Raw genomic sequence first — 16,705 nt, forward strand, 5'->3', positions numbered from 1 at the left:
GAAGTGGATTGTGTTAGAGTGCTGGTAAAACATCACTGTGGGCTGCCACAAGGAATCTCTCAAGGAAGTCTCCATGAACTAGAGACCTTCGTGAACAACGTTCAACCAGAATATGTCATGCAACTGTTTGTCAAAAACATGATGGAATTTGGCTTCAATCCCTTCCAAAGATCCGATCAGAATAAGAGATCTATATTCGATCTACCTATTATGTCTCCCGGCAGCACATCCGAAGTTTTTCTACTCGCGTGCATAAAAAATATGGATCAGGCGCGTGTTTATGATGTAGGGTTCAAAGAGCTACGCTCTGTAATAGAGTTGGACTTTTTAACTGCCTGGCAAGCACTTCAATCAACTCGAGAAAATATCGCCAGAGAAGAAAAAGACGAGGATGACTGGACTATTGATCATTTTCTGTATCAATATCATCCAAGAATACAACTAGATAAATGGGATGAGGATGTTATTAAACAACGGACTAAGATCTCTAATACCCCTGATTTTACCAACATCGTGGCAGCTTCCGGATACAGATTATTCAACACGAATGGTCATTGGATCCGATACACTTGAAATTCTATTTCCGTGTATGTATATACCATCGTAACTCATTTCAAAGCTAAAGCATCGCTTATGTGCCAATTTTTAGATGGACGGAAACCAATCGCTTTGCGATCAAACTTTCCCTTTCCCCCAAGAGAGCTGGGCCAAGCGTACTTCGAGGTTACAATCCAGAATCAGAAATATGATGATTCTTTCGAAGAATCTGATAAAAATACCAATAGCTTTAATCCATTTTCACTTGGAATCGGCTTCTGTGGCGAATTTTGTAATCTATCACAGGGACATGTAGGGTGGGAAACATGGTCGGTAGGCTATCATGGAGACAACGGCGGTATTTACCATGAGGTTTACAACGCTGATGACCGCATTGAATACAAATATTGTCCCGGGAACACAGTTGAATGCGGTATCAATTATGATTCGGGAGAATACTTCTTCACTCTTGATGGAGTCTCTGTTTGTGAGTTTGCCGAGATTAATGCTCTAAGATCAGCCTGTTCGGTGGCGGACGTGACACAGCTTCTAATTATTCACCAGATTCTCAAAGCAGCGACATTATATACCGTAAGCTGTACCCTGTTGTTTCACATCAAGATTTATCATGCCAAATCAAGGTTAATTTTGGCAACAACGATTTCAAGTGGGCGGATGCCAATCGTTCGAAATAGCAAGAATTACTTATCCTGCTAATAATGTTATAAACTGTTTATATTCACAAGAAATATATCATAAACTACATCCAAGGCTTAATCCGATGGGTTGCAGCCCATTGGATCCAATTATGGATGGGGAAATCAATGCCGACGGCGGATGGCATTGATGAAAGCGAAGTATCAGATGCAGGGGCAAATTGCATAGGCGGCTCTGCTCTATCAAGTTAATAGGGTGTCTTCATAAGCGCGCATGTACATAGTGCGTCGCCAAGTGACAGTCATCATACTCCCAACGCACAAAATGAGTTGAATTGAGTGGCTGCATTTCCAGCACCACAGCGACTCTATTCTGCTAACTTCGAAGTTTGCCTCTAGAAAATGCAAGATACAAGAGGTGCCAAGTACATGTAGGTACCTCATATAGGTGGTATTGATAGAACCCCTCATATTCCAGTAGTGGAATTTACAGAATGCACGAAGTTAGCCTGACGTCAACCCCCCTCATATCTTCGTCTTCCCATCGGCGCTTTCGGAATATCCTGCCTCTTCTTATGTTTCTTTTGTTATTGCACCGGAATCTAATTATATGGGAGAAATGGACGATTCAGCTAGAGAAACGCTTAACACGCCTAATTGCTCAGCATCATTCGAGCTGCTGGCGCCCGAGTTACTGCTGCAAATCGTCACCAAACTTCCCGGCCTTGACACGCTCTGGAACCTCATGAGGGCATCGCCTCAAACGTGGCACTTATTCGATGAATATGCTCTGATCATTACCGAGAGCATCCTTTCTGGGCCGTATTCCATACTACCCTCGCTTCTCCCAGAACTCATGAGGGGAGTCATCCTCGTGCGCTCTGGAATTCTTCCGTTTCGAGACCTCCGAGATTTCCAACTGAGATTCATGCAAAGTCAATTTTCTCCCGAGATTCTTCAAGGATCCCAGACTTCTATCAGCCCTGAGTTACTCGCGGCCTCCATTGTGCCAGTGGCCACGCTCCGATCCGTCGTTGCAACTGCGTACCATCTCTCTGCTCTTGCACAGGCATGCTTAGAATCGTGCTTAGTACGAATAAGAGATCCTGGCTTCAGGCCGATGCACGCTTATGACCTGCCAGCTGAATATGAGTCAATTAAACCCGAAGATCGCCTTTTTGTTGGCACCCCGGTCAAAGTGGTTGATGCAGGAGAGCCCACCTGGATCGAAGAAATGAGAGCTTTACGTGCCATGTGGATTATACAGTTGATAGGTGAAGTTCAATGCCTAGTCGGAGACAGAGCTGGAACAACAGGCTGGTCAGAAGAAGACGTTACGACACTCAGCAGCATGGACGCAGCTGGCTTTGTGAAACGCTGCACTATCACTCGGTTAGAAGAGGTGAACACTGCGATGCTGTATGTAAGAACTCTTGGGGATACGATAAAGAATGAGCATTATCAACTGCCCCGGGCGCCTTCGGCTGCTGTTTGTGCCAGGCGAACCATAACTTCTCCAAAGCCATACGAAGATGCACCAGCTGTGTATGGATTTCGCCGTGATAACGAGATCCATATTTTGAATAGAGGCTCTCCTGTGCCTAAAGATGGCCAACCAATGATCAGCTCCATTGGTAAATGGGGTCAATCTGAAAGCTCCTTTTTCCATCCAAGTCCTGGCGTGAGAGCCTTCAAAGAACTTACAGTTGGTAGGGCAAGGAGGATTTCGGCCCTCGAAGGGGTTAAATTTGACTCTTTTCGTCCACTGGGCCTTGCCTTTTGGGATCAATGGAGGATGTATCTCCTGGGATTGACATGGGGAGCGACGACCGAATGGATGGCGAATGGAGAGTGGTATATGCCACATTTTTATCATTTTGCCATGGAAAGTATTCTTCCTCCTGAAGAGGTTGCCAGTGTAAAGGCTGCGCTTCGGGAGAAAAGAAGGCAATCCATAGCTCAAAACTCCCAATAGTTCATTAAACTTACTCCTCATTTTACATAGCTACGTATACATATCCCTGCATAGCATTTGCCGAGCAATTATCTACCTTATCTTATTACTTAAGTTTTTAATTTGGCTGGCTGTATTAGAAGCTAACCAGGAACTAGGAGCTCATCCGTATTGGAGATAACGTATTAGGGCATGAAATTACATCTAGCTATCTCCTGTTGTACAGAATGCATACGTATTCCAGGTTTTCTGTGCGGAAGGACAAGTTGTTGGGCTACTTGTCACAGAAAAGCTGGCGCCCTTGAACAATTGTGGATTTCGGCCCCCATCCTGTTGGACGTGTGTTCTTCAAGATTCTGCATGTGACGCTTTGCAGTTGGTTGGGCATCTCATGCGGCCTTAAGGCTGGTTGCTATTCCTGCTGCTCCATACAGTTATTGATCCTGATGTCGTTGTTGCATTCGACAAAAAAAGAAAGAAAAAGGAAAAAGAGGCTGCTGGTGCCGCAAGACACAGCCTAATGGTGTTGCCACTATGCATGCAAATTTTGTTGGTGCTCAGCCTTGCCAGGGCAATACATGTATAGCTATATTATAGGGTGTGAAGCAGGTTCGAGTTCGAATCTAAAAGCGGCACAGATAGCGGTTCTGAGCCGCAAGAATAACAATAGCCCTGTCGTCGCAGCCTCATCTAACAAGTTGGCGGGGGTTTCAAGTTTTGGGGGTTGCTGAGCCTTCTCTCCTCTTTTGCACTCCACCTTCACGGAACTTTTGGCCCAACACCCTATTGACCAACTTGAAAGGGAATGTGATTCCTGATCCTGCTCAAGTATTTTGTTAGATATATATAGGCATGGGTAATAGTACTTATGAGCATGTGAACCCAAGTTCCTTCAGTCGAAGTGGTATGAGCCTTTTAAACAAAATTGTCAATGAACTGTAACAACTTGTTACCCAAATAAATCGCTCCCATAGCCATGTCTCATCCTCCAGAGCCACCTCCGCTCTTCGAAGCAACACCATCATCTATCACCGAGCGCGCTCAGCAGCTGATACAAAGGCTTCGCCAGGCGCAGACGCAGATTATAGACACAGTGCTGACAGAAGATGCGACCTTTTCCAATGTCCTTCTGCCACTGGCACAGGCTGAAAATGCCGTTTCGGCAGAAAGGTGGCTCGTCACCAGCTACAGAAACTTCTCGCCAGATGCAGCTCTGCAAGACGCTGCCAACGTCGCGGCCACCATGTTTGAGGACTTCGAACTTGAAACCTCATTCCGCATTGATCTATTCAACCTGATAAACGCCGTGCGGTGCAAGGGTGAGCTGCTGGATTGTGAATCGCGGCGATATTTAGAAAGGAAGCACAAGAGCCATCTCCGCAATGGACTCTTGCTCTCAGAAGAGACTTCCCGCCAGCGCTTCCAAGCAATACAAACCCGCATAGCCGCTCTAGAGGCCGATTTTGCAAAGAACTTGGCAGACTCACGTCTAGAAGTCTGGCTTAGCCGCCAGGCCTTGCAAGGGGTGCCAGACGAAGTTTTATCCAGATTTAAGACCGACACCACTGGGGACGAGCACTTGTTCCTATGCGATTCTGGAACGATACTTCAGGTTATGATGTTTGCCACAAATACCGATACACGAAAGCTTTGCTACATGGCTAGTGAGAACCAATGTCGCGGAAATGAACATGTGTTCAAAGAGCTTATTCTGCTCCGTGCCGAAAGTGCTCGCCAACTTGGTTACTCCAGCCATGCTGCATTGAGACTTGAGGATAGAATGGCCAAAACGCCAGATGTTGTCAACAATTTCCTAGCTGAATTGGTCTCAAAGCTCTCCGAGACTGCAGAAGCTGAGGTTGAGAAGTTGAAAGCTATTAAAAAGAGGGATGTCGAGTCTCGCGGAGAGTCATTTGATGGGCATTATTACATCTGGGACCATGCTTTCTATAATCGACTCATGCTGGAGAGAGAATACGACTTGGATCAGCAGCAGCTGGCAGAATATTTCCCACTCCTGCCAACTATAGAGTCCATGCTGGAAATCAACCAGCATCTTTTTGGCTTGGTTTTTGTTGAGATCATCAAGCCAAACCAAGATTCCGGTGTCACTTTTGGGCAAAACAGCAGCGCCGAGATACTTTGGCATGATGACGTGCGAGTTTTCAGTGTATGGAATGACAAGCAAGAAGGCGGTGACTTTGTTGGCTATCTTTACCTTGACCTCTACGACAGGAAAGGCAAGCGCTCAAATGCATGCAATGTGCCAATCCGGCCAGTAAGTATTAAGCGCAAAATACGTTCAATCCCGCCCAGAAGTGACGGTAAAGAACAAAGATGGTGGTAGATGTGCCAGTTGAGCTAATTAGCCATATTTAGGGCTGCATTCTACCGGACGGATCACGTCAATATCCCGCGACTGCACTGCTGTTCGACTTTGAGAAACCAAGTGTCACCAATCCAACTCTCCTCCAGCACCGTGACGTTATCTTACTGTTCCACGAATTAGGGCATGGTATCCATGAGCTCGTGGCCCAAACCAAGTTTGCATGCTTTCACGGAACTGCGTCGCCTATTGATTTTGCAGAGATGCCTAGCCAGGTATTGGAGAACTGGTGCTGGACACCATCACAGCTGAAGCGCTTAGGTAGACATTATTCATACCTATCCGCGGAGCACTTGCAAGCATGGAGCGAAGCGGCAAATGGCAGGCCCAGACCGACAGAGAGGTTGTCCGATTCGGCGATTGCCAATCTAGCTCGTAGCAAGCACTGCAACAACGCGTTGTTTTACCTACGTCAAGCGTCCATCGGCATGTTCGACATGTTGGTTCATCAGCTCAACAACAACACTGAAGCCGAGAAGTGGGAACTAGCCATCAAGTGGAACCAGCTACGGCGCAACGTTCTCCCTTTGGATGGAGGTGAAGCCGTGAATGGTGATTGGGCTTGGGGACATGGTTACGCCAACTTCGGGCACTTTGTCAACGATTACAATGCTGGTTATTACAGCTATTTATTGTGAGTGGCTTCGCTCCTCTTTCTGTCATTATTCGTTCAATGTCATTCGATAATCCAACAAACTTGCTAATGGAAATCCTCTCCTCGTTTTGTGCCAGCTCGCTTGTTTATGCTGCCGATGTGTTTAACGCAGTATTTAAAGCCGATCCTGAGAATACGGCAAACGGCCGTCAGTATCGACATGCCGTGCTTGCAAAAGGGGCAAGCGAGGATGAAATGACGATTTTGACCCAGTTTTTGGGGAGAAACCTGGATGTCTATCCTTTCTCACAAGAATTAAACCTATGTTAGGTCACTTCTTCCCAGCATTCACTTTCTGTCGGTCCCCGCGTAAGTTGTTTTCTTTCTTCTTGTATGTCAAGCCATATGTCAATCACGTCAATTCCTACCTGCAATGTAGGGGTGGCATCAATGAAATAAATATTATCAGTGACATTTCTTGTTCTTATGGGCCTCAGTGTAAACTCTCTTTCTTTCAATATGTCTTTTAAATGATTAACGATTCAATTTATGATAGCTCTATAAGTGTCTGCCCTGGAGGCCTATCATGCATCAGCGGGCATAGATATCCAATATTGGGATCGCTGTAACATATATCTCTATGTCAGTTGGAGAGTGCTATATATTCAACATCACCAGCCACACCTTTTATTAAACAGAAAAAAAAATATTGCTTACTGCCTATGAGATGTTAACGTTGGGAGAGGTGTGTAGAAGTCGGACATCCAGGTCACTGTAGTAAGGGACCAAGAGATATATAAAAGATAACTTACTGCTATCTAACCTCTGTGGAGGTAACTACCTAATATATATACCTATATATTAGGTACCGGAGGTTATATAACCTTACATCCCCCCGATAAAAATAGCGCAGGTCCCTCTGCGTAAAACTAATATAAACGTCTAAGTATAATAGTAGAAAAAAGGTTCTTAGAAGCTAAGGTATGCGTTAATCTTCTGGTGGGAGCTTACAATCGTCTCTATAAAGGTCTTAATTTCCTCGATCGTCTAAGCTGATTTCTATTGATCTGCTGCAGCCAGCTAGCGGTCCTCCGCTGCCTGGCGACAGTCCTCCGCTACTCAGCGACAGTCCTCTGCTACCTAGCGACAGTTTACTATAGCCTTTTATTAGTCCTTTACTGCATAATTTTTAAAATTATCCCAGAGCATTTAGTATATATATATATTTTTACGCTTTTTATAAATGTCTTCTGCAAATTAATCCTATTTTTTTACTATTTAGTTAATCTTATTAGTTTATAATATTTAACTGTATAAAAGACTAAAGGACTCCTATTTAACAGATATATTTAACAATTATATAAAAAATATATTCAGTAGGTTAAAAATTAAAGATATTTAAGAAAGTATGGCCACTGTTAAAGTTACAGGCACTAAATTAATAACCTTCAGCTATTATATTATTATCTTTTATTATTTACATATAACAGACTCCTTAATAAACTTAACTAAAGATTCTTCCTTATTTACAGCAGTAACTTCCTTTAAAGTCTACACTAGTTTACTTATAATAGCGCTCTTCTAAAGTATTATATTTAAGGCAATCGTTTTTAAGGCATTTAACTTCAAAGCAGTCAACGTTAGGGTAATTATCTTTAAAACCTTTACAATTATCTCTTAAATATAGATTTTATAATACTTATATATATAGTCTTTAATAACTATTATACTATACTTTACTTATACAGTATTTAAAAACACCGCAGGCATTTTATTTCCAAATAATACATATAGAATAATATATATAACCCAGTGGATATATTTTAGCTTAAAACCTTTCTTTTATACCGCTTTATAAAAGCTATAAAATACCAGTAAAGCTTTTAAACTAACCATTTAAAAGAATTTTCCCTAAATAATAATATCTATAAAAGTCTAGTAGTCATCTACTAAAAGCTATATTATTTACTTATAGTACATTTATAGGATGTTTATAATATCTTTATAGTCTAGTAAATCTAAGGAAAGGTTTATCTCCGTTTTTTACTTCTTTAAGATTATAATATCCGCAATAGTAAGGTATTAAGGTGGCTCCTTAGGCAACGTCTACTCTAACACTATAGTGTTTATTAAGGTTTAATAATAAAAGAGGTTTTAAAAAGGAAAAATAAAGAAAAGGAAGAAAAGAAAATATAAAAAAGGGTTATAGTATAAAAATCTAAAACGTAAGTAGGGAAAAATAAATAATATAATTAAGAAGTAAAGTCTGCTAACTAACGGTTATTAATCAGCTAGTATTAAGATTTACTTATAGGTTAGCGGCTGGCGTACACCGCAGTACTATACTAATACCAGCCTTATAAAGCTAATACCACTATAGCTCCACTATACTTATCGTTAGCTAAAGAAGTCCTATAATATCTAAAGTACATCCAGTTATAAAGTTACCTCCAGTTCCTATATAATATCTAAATATCCCAGCTATCTAACTTTATATTCCTTCCTATTACCATTTATTCTCTCTACAACAATCTCTTAAATAATAAATTTATATATTCTATTTATATTTAATAGTCCCAGCAGTTCCGCCGGTTAAATTAAACATAAATACATCTTAAAATATTCAATACTAAACTTATCTTTCTATCTAAAATATTTTAATAAACTCAGTTAATATCTCAATAAGTTTATTCTTTTTAGGACTTTAAATAATCCTACCCAGCAATAAAATAACTTAGTTTAATTCTATAAATAATATTTAGGTTATCCAGGCTTAGCTAGTTTAATATATACTAAGTCTCTTTCTATAATGTCAAATAGGTTAATATATTATCGGTTATAGTATATCTTCATCCATACTATAGCTAATTATACTACATCCTATATATTTTTATATATTTACTAATAACTTTTAGTATAGTTATAAATACCTTTAGTAACAGTCAGTACTAACAGAAAATATACTACCTTTCTTCTATATAAAAGTTTAAAGGCTAAATATATTATTATAATATATACTAATGCATTTAGGGTATATATAATATACAATAATAATAACAGCTAATATCCCTAATTATATTTACTTTCTATTAAAGCTTATAAACTGTAAACCACTGTCTATATTACTCTTTTACTCTATCTATTAATTTATTAATAATATACAGCACTAGTGTAAATATAAATTCCAGCTATTTAACATAATAACTCCCAGAGATATAATATTAATTTTAAGTCTATATTATATATAAACACATATAGGAATCCTTAATCTAAGTATATTCATTTAATATATACTAACGCCTATTACTCCGCCGTCTACATTATATCTCCGATAAAATACTTAATAAATTTAATAAATTTATTAATTATAAGTAGGATAGCGTTGTAGCTGTTTAATGTAAGCAGAAGACTGATAATAAAGTTTAAGTATAACGTTAAAAGTGATATCTATAGTGTTAGTACTGGTTATATATCTCTATACAGGAGGCCCCTTTATAGCTTAGCTTTACGGCATTCTGGGCAATTTAACATATATTTAGTTATCCATTGTCTTATATTATAAAAAAAGACCATATCCCAGAGGGTATTATAAAACTTATATAAACTAAAATACACTCACTGGTTATATATAAGTCTACAGATTTCATCTACTATCTCTTCTAAAAGGTAAAGATAGAGGCTATTATCTATATTATAATATAGAAGTACAGTTAGTGGATATATATAGAAATTAAGTAAGGAGTTAAAGCCTCCCTGCTCTATCTAACTTTACAAAATATTATAAATACATTAGAATATCCTATCTTAAGGTAATACCGCTATTAATTACCTCCGGAAGTCTTCGCTTAAAAACAACAGCAGTCTATAATCCTCCCCTTCCTACTGTTAATCTACGGGTTTTAGTCTAAGGGCTGTATTTAGCTATTACAGCAATAAATTAATTATCTCCGCCAATACGGCTGTCATTAGTTCAATTACCTCCGCATCTCCTAAGGCTGGGGGCATAAGTCCAATTAGGTTTATCAATTACATCTCATCCACCGCTAGCCTCAGTATATCTCTACCCCCCTTACCTAAATCCTAATATTTATCTACAGACGTTAACTATCCCTCTACATCCTCTACTTATTATACTAGCTCCCTAATTTATCTATAGGTAACAATAAACAAATTGCAGTCTACATCTATCGTAGATAAACGCAACAAAGTATCTACGTTAATATATTTTTTTCCTTCTCAGTAGCCAATAGTAATCTAAGTCTTCTATCGTTTTAAATATAAACACCAGTTAATAAAGCAATACTTCCCTTTTAATTTTTAAAATCTAACACTCTAGAATATATCCTAAATAGCTATATAATCTATAATAATATATATTTTAAAATAGTCTAAGATATAAAATAACTTCTGCAGTACCTAAACAAAAGCTACTGTCTCCAGTTCTATCAAGCTATAATTATACTTTACTAACGTTAAACACTAAAATAGGAACAGTATAAGTTATATTTTACCATTCTATATTTAATATAGTCCCACCCTAAACCCTTATTCCTTACTACCGTCTACATATAATTTAAACGGCAATAAGTAGTTAGGAAAGGCTAATTCCACTACAGTATATAATTTCTCCTTCAGGATTTCCTACGCACATTACGCATCCTCCCAGAGCTTCTGCCGATCAATTCTAACCTGTTCCGCCTTCTTCTAACGCCTACCACCCCAAATTCGTCCTGTTGTGGGTGCGTCCGGCTCCTCCGGCCCCATTAGTGGAGCTTCTGCCGATCGATTCTAACCTATTCCGCCTTCTTCTAACGCCTACCACCCCGAATTCATCCTATCGTAGGTGCGTCCAGCTCCTCTAGCCCTATTAGTGGCAATATAACCTTCGCTGCATATATTGCCCGTTCTAGGTTCTTAATTAATATATATTTAAAACCAATGGCCTTAATCTTCTGCAGTAGTTCTGCAATCGCTAAATATAAAGCTATAAAGTTCCTATAATAACCTATAAAACTAAGACCTATCTTTAAGTCTTTTAGCGTCTTAGGTATATCTAATTATCATATAACTTCCGTCTTCTCCGCTAATATACTAAAACTAAGCTTTAACATAAAGTAGCCCAGCGCTTTTAGTCCCAGTTACACAAAATAATATTTAAAAAACGCTATTATATACCTAAAGTCCGCTAAAATACTTAAAACATCGTTAAAGTATAATAAATATTAATCTAAGTCTTTAAAGTAAATAATTACATTATTAATATACACTAAAATAAATTACTATAAGTATTATCTTAATAAAGACTTTATATAATATTAAAAGAATACAGGGCTAGTTACTAACCCTATAGTACTAATAGTAAATCTCTCTTAACTTTAATAAGGTATTATAAATAATATCTTTTATTAATCTTCTTTAACAACAGGCTATTAAAAGAATCTTTTAGTAAGGTCTATTACTGTAAAGATAGCGCTCTTTTATAATAAAGAAAGGATATCCTTTTATTTCAGTAGGGGGTAGGCGTTGAGTTTTAACTTTATATTTACCTAGCGTAGATTAACGATAAGACGGGGTTTACCCCTTTTTTAGACTATAAAGGCTGGGGATACTGCCGGCGATAGTTTCCTAAAGGGGACGTCTTTTACTACCCCGATCTTCTTTAATAAGTCTAGAATACTATCTATTGCAGTCTAATCTCAATGGGAAAGGCTAAATGGGCGTTGTTGTAAGTTAGAGATGTCCACTCTAAGTTTAAAGGGAATAGGTATCTTCACTCCGTCCTTAAACCTCCCTAGGCCTAGGTAAAATAACCATTAATATTTACAGAGCACCGCTATAATACATTAACGCTAGTCTAGATCCTACGTATTAAAGATATCTGCGTCTATTAGATTAATATCTTTTTTATTATATAGTATAACGTAAAAGGGGTATTTATCTTTATATCTTTAATCTTTTTTATCTTCCAGTTACTTATCTTTTAATAAATTTATTAAAGTAATACCTATCTTATTATCGGTAGTATATATCTTTAGATCTTTAATAAGCTAAACTGGCCTTAACTAGCTAAGGTATAACCTTTAATATATATAAATAAGGGAATCTCCTAGGTTTACTATTAATAAATATACGTCCTAACTATTTACAATTACATTAGGTAGTAAAGTAAATACTAGCTTTGTAGGATCCATTAAGACCCATAGTTCTAAAATATACCTATTAACTATAACTAGGATTAGTCTCCTAAAGCGTATATAAATATTATAGCCTTTACTTAGTAGCAGTAAAAGATCCTGGCCGGCCTATAAAGGATATAAGTGTTATTAAAGGTTTCAAACCTATTCCGTTAAATAGGTCATCAGTATTATACACCCCTGCCCAGCATCTAGGTAATCTACTTCCGCTTTCTCTCCCTATATAATATTTAACTTATTTAAACATAAAAAGGAGGTCCTTAATAACAGTCTATAGGAAAGTTTATTAACTACTGTATACATTGCTGTAAACGTAGTAATCTCACCGTTAGTAATTTATAAATAAAGTTTAATAATAGCTGCTTTAGTAGTCTTAGGACCCCCCTCCCCCACTCCGCTAATAGAGATCAGCCTCTATAGTATAATTAGGTTTAAGGCGGGGAAATAACATTTAAAATATATCTATTTAATAATTAATATAGGCAAGCCAGTATTTAACAATACTTTAGTATATACCTATACAGCGAAATATATTATACAGAGCTAGATATAAGTCTATAATTATCCCACAACGTCTGCATTCTATAGTTTAATATTAAAATATTTTAATAGCTAGGACTTAAAAGCAATATATAATATCTTAGGCTTATTATTAACTATAGTTATAAATATCTTAATAAAATCCACTATACTGTCGTTGCATAGTTTATAAAAAGCATCTAAGTTATTAAAAACTATTATAGGAATATTAATTATAGAACTAAGGGGTATACTATTGCTGGGTAAGGCAACCCCGGTTAGCCGTCGCCTATTTAGTTTTTTAAGTGTAATAAATAAAAGAGAGGTTCCACTATAGCTAAGCATATACTTTCGCTAGCGTACCCATCTTAATCATCTAAATCTATCTTATTATTCCTATCTTATTTAAATATAACGTATGCTTTCACTAAAGTAGCGGCCTACATATTATCATTATATCTCCCAAAATTTAAAGTTTTACTCCACTATCTAAAGTTTAAGGGTCTTTTATCTTATCGACCGTTCTACTAATCCTATTACAGGAAACATCTTAGGTTATCTATTCTAAATAGTAGCGTAAAGCCAGCGTCCCTATTAACATACCCCTATCGTTAATCCCAGCGTTATATTTAATCCTCCTCCTACATCTAAGGAGCATTACAGTCCGCAGGTTCCCATATCCTATTTTCCCCACAAAACCCATCGCAATAGCAGTTCTCCCTATACATCTATTACTAAAGTCTACTATTATATACTTATAGTTCCCTAATCACAGTTTATATTTCTTGCAATTACATACAATTCTAATAGGCGTCGTCCCAACGTATATTTCAGTCCCATCTAACGGCCTATTCCCTTACCGTAAGCTAGGCTTTAACCTCGTCTACGGTAACCTAACGCCAGTTAACGTCTATAAGCTTTACCAGTATTAGATCTACTCCTAAAATAAGCCGCCAGGCCTTTATATCCTCATCTATCTCACCCACTTCATTATATAACAATAACTTCCTATTAATATACTCCTGCAGAAGCAGCACCTTTTCTTTATTAAAGAAATATTACAACTTATCTACTTCTATTATAATAGCTCCGCAGTTACGTTAAAATCTCTATCGGAGAATATCAATCTATACATCCAGGCTAAACATCAGCCTTCTCCATATCTCATTATTTAAGGATTAAAACCATCTACATCCATCCAACCCAGAGGACAACAGAATACCAAATACAATATTTTATAAAACCATCTCCTTACCATAGCCAATCACCAACTACTCCAGTAAACTAACATATAATAAAATCATTATAACCAAAATATCTAAAGCCAGAATATCTACCTTAAATATACAACAATAGTTTATTCTAAACAACTACATCCCCTATTAAAGCCCATTATATATATAACAATCCCAGTCGGTCCTCGTAAATCATTAATATTCAGCTTCCCAATACCGTAGGTTACAACAATAGTCTTCCAGAGGAGCCTTAAGTCAAACGTTAGACTATTATATACATCTAAGGGAGCTAAATACCAGCCTATCCACATTATATAATTTACTCCACCAATCGTAGCCATAACACAGTTCATATACATCCCAGCGAAAGCTAAATACCCATCGGTTTAAGTATAAGGTATATTAAAAACCTCAGTCCATATCTTTATATATACTATCCCAGCTGGAATACAGCCTAAAGTTACTGCAGTAATTATAACCTTTTACTCAGTCTAGTAATATCAGTAAGTCCTATAGCCGGGGAGCCGCCTTACGACCCCAACCGGCTTAATCTACATCATCCTCTGCAGTTAAGCTATTACAGAATCACTTAACTATCCACCGCACAACCTAAATATCATCCAGTAAAAAAGATCGGTTATATAACTTATTTAGCGCCGCCGCTTCTATTATTTATCATTCCCCCACTAGCATCCCGTAAACTACAGCAATTACTAATATTATTAAATCCCTAAATAAAATAGAAATAAAGTCTTAATATTATTTTATTTAAATCTTAAAGGAGGTTAATTATATTAATATAATATCCTTTAGATATTCCGCCTATAGATATTATAATAAATTAAAGTAAACAGGCTTTAGGTTTACTAAAGCTAATTCTATAATAATCGCTAGTACTGCAGTCACTGGCGCTATTTATAAAAGGCTGTTAATTACCTTTAGCATAACCTAATTAAATATAAAGCACCTATTAGCAGGCTGGGTGCTCAACTGGCCTAATATAATTACTATATTAGAAAGAGTTTAGTTAGGTTAGTTAAAAGAGAGAGATGTTGCAGCTTTTTTAAAGTTAAACAGTAAACTTTATACAGCCAATTTATTTTATTCTATAAATAAAAAATATTATATATTTTATATCTTTAAAAATAATTACTGTATATTACCTACAGGTTATATATATCGTAAAAATATTTATCTTTAAACCCCGCCTACTAATATTAGCGATATATTTTAAGTAGTAAAAAAACATTATTAATAAATAATTTATAAACGTAAACTCCGCTCCCTATATATACTTTATTTTACAGTAACTGAGGGTAAAGGTAATATAACAGTCTCTAATAAAAATAAATAAGGCTGAGATTATAAAGGTCTATATAACGTCCTAATCCCTATTCCTAGTATAGGGTAAGGGTTCCTAAGGTAATAAGCCTAAGTTATAGGTTTATATTAGCAGAGAGGACAGGGAGTAGCTTTTAAGCGGTTATAATTATAAGTGTATAAGAGTAAAATAAAAGGTATAACTTATATTTAGTTTTAATATTTTATTAACAATTAGCTATTTAAACTATTTAAATAATTATAATAAAGTAAACTTATATATTTAGTTATAATATTAGTAATTATTATATTTAGTGGTAATTACTAAGGTAATTATTAATTTTTTTTTAGTAAGCGTAAGTATAATTATTAATAATATAATAAGCGTTTCCTTTTAATTAATACTGTAGTCCTTTATTAATCTATTTGTTTTACCCTATAGGTCTGTTTAAATAACTATAAGATATTAAGTTATAATATAATATCCTCTCTCCAAAGGCCTTATCCTTAAAGTTTTATATATTTTAGTTTAATCTCTTTTTGTAAATCTAGTATTTTTTTTTTTTATTTATATTTTATAATACTTAATAAATTATTATCTTTTAAATTAACTTTACGTTACTATTGTTTTATAAATCTTATTATATTTTAAGGTTTTAATATAATATTTTATTTTTATTGTTTTAATAAAGGGTTATATTATTAAATAGTTAAGTATTATTTTTTAAAATATAGTAAATATATTAAGGCTAATTATTTTTATAATAGTTAAAGGGTAGTTTTAAATTTTTATAAATATAGTATTTTTTCATTATATTACGTATATTAACGTCTATAGTATTATATATTATTTTAAAGTTATATTATTTAGATTTTATAAAAGAGTTTATAAAATAATTATTATTATAATATTATATTATTTTTTATAAAATTTAAGCTAAAATAGATAAAGCTTTAGATTATTTAAAAAGATTATATTATTAAAAACGTTAGTTATAATTTAAAGGAAAGGAAATAGTTTAGTAAAAATTAAGTTTTTTAAATAAATTAAAGGAAGTTAAGCGTTAAAAGTCTAAAGTTCTATCTACAGTATATAGTTTTTAAGGGGTTAATTTACTTAATTTTAGGTTTTTATTTAACTTTTCTTTAAGCGTTAATTTAAGGTTTATAAGTTTAAATCTTTTTAAACTATTGGGGGGTACTTTTTTACCTTTTTTTTTTTAATTTTTATATTTTTAGCCGGCGTTTAGCGTTATTTAAGTAAATATATTTTTAGTTTTTATTAAAATTCCTTTATTAGTTTTTAGGT

The 16,705-nt window shown here is 35.8% G+C and overlaps 3 protein-coding genes across 3 annotated transcripts; 2 read left to right on the plus strand and 1 right to left on the minus strand.

The window, feature by feature from the left end:
- Positions 1 to 1,812: 1,812 nt before the first annotated feature.
- On the plus strand, positions 1,813 to 3,168 carry TRIVIDRAFT_50584 (uncharacterized protein; the record flags this gene model as incomplete). The annotated part of the gene is made up of 1 exon (XM_014099641.1): positions 1,813 to 3,168. The coding sequence occupies one exon, from the start codon at positions 1,813 to 1,815 to the stop codon at positions 3,166 to 3,168; it is 1,356 nt and encodes a 451-aa protein (XP_013955116.1).
- Positions 3,169 to 4,123: 955 nt separating this feature from the next.
- TRIVIDRAFT_59256 (uncharacterized protein) lies at positions 4,124 to 6,458 on the plus strand (the record flags this gene model as incomplete). The annotated part of the gene is made up of 3 exons (XM_014099642.1): positions 4,124 to 5,425; positions 5,527 to 6,167; positions 6,266 to 6,458. The coding sequence occupies 3 exons, from the start codon at positions 4,124 to 4,126 to the stop codon at positions 6,456 to 6,458; spliced, it is 2,136 nt and encodes a 711-aa protein (XP_013955117.1).
- Positions 6,459 to 10,673: 4,215 nt separating this feature from the next.
- TRIVIDRAFT_153788 (uncharacterized protein) lies at positions 10,674 to 11,185 on the minus strand (the record flags this gene model as incomplete). The annotated part of the gene is made up of 2 exons (XM_014099643.1): positions 10,674 to 10,769; positions 11,012 to 11,185. Coding segments are annotated over 2 exons (270 nt in total), but the record flags the coding sequence as incomplete, so codon positions are not given.
- Between the last annotated feature and the right edge of the window lie 5,520 nt (positions 11,186 to 16,705).

Source organism: Trichoderma virens (assembly GCF_000170995.1).
Source record: "Trichoderma virens Gv29-8 chromosome Unknown TRIVIscaffold_77, whole genome shotgun sequence".
NCBI lineage: Eukaryota > Fungi > Ascomycota > Sordariomycetes > Hypocreales > Hypocreaceae > Trichoderma > Trichoderma virens.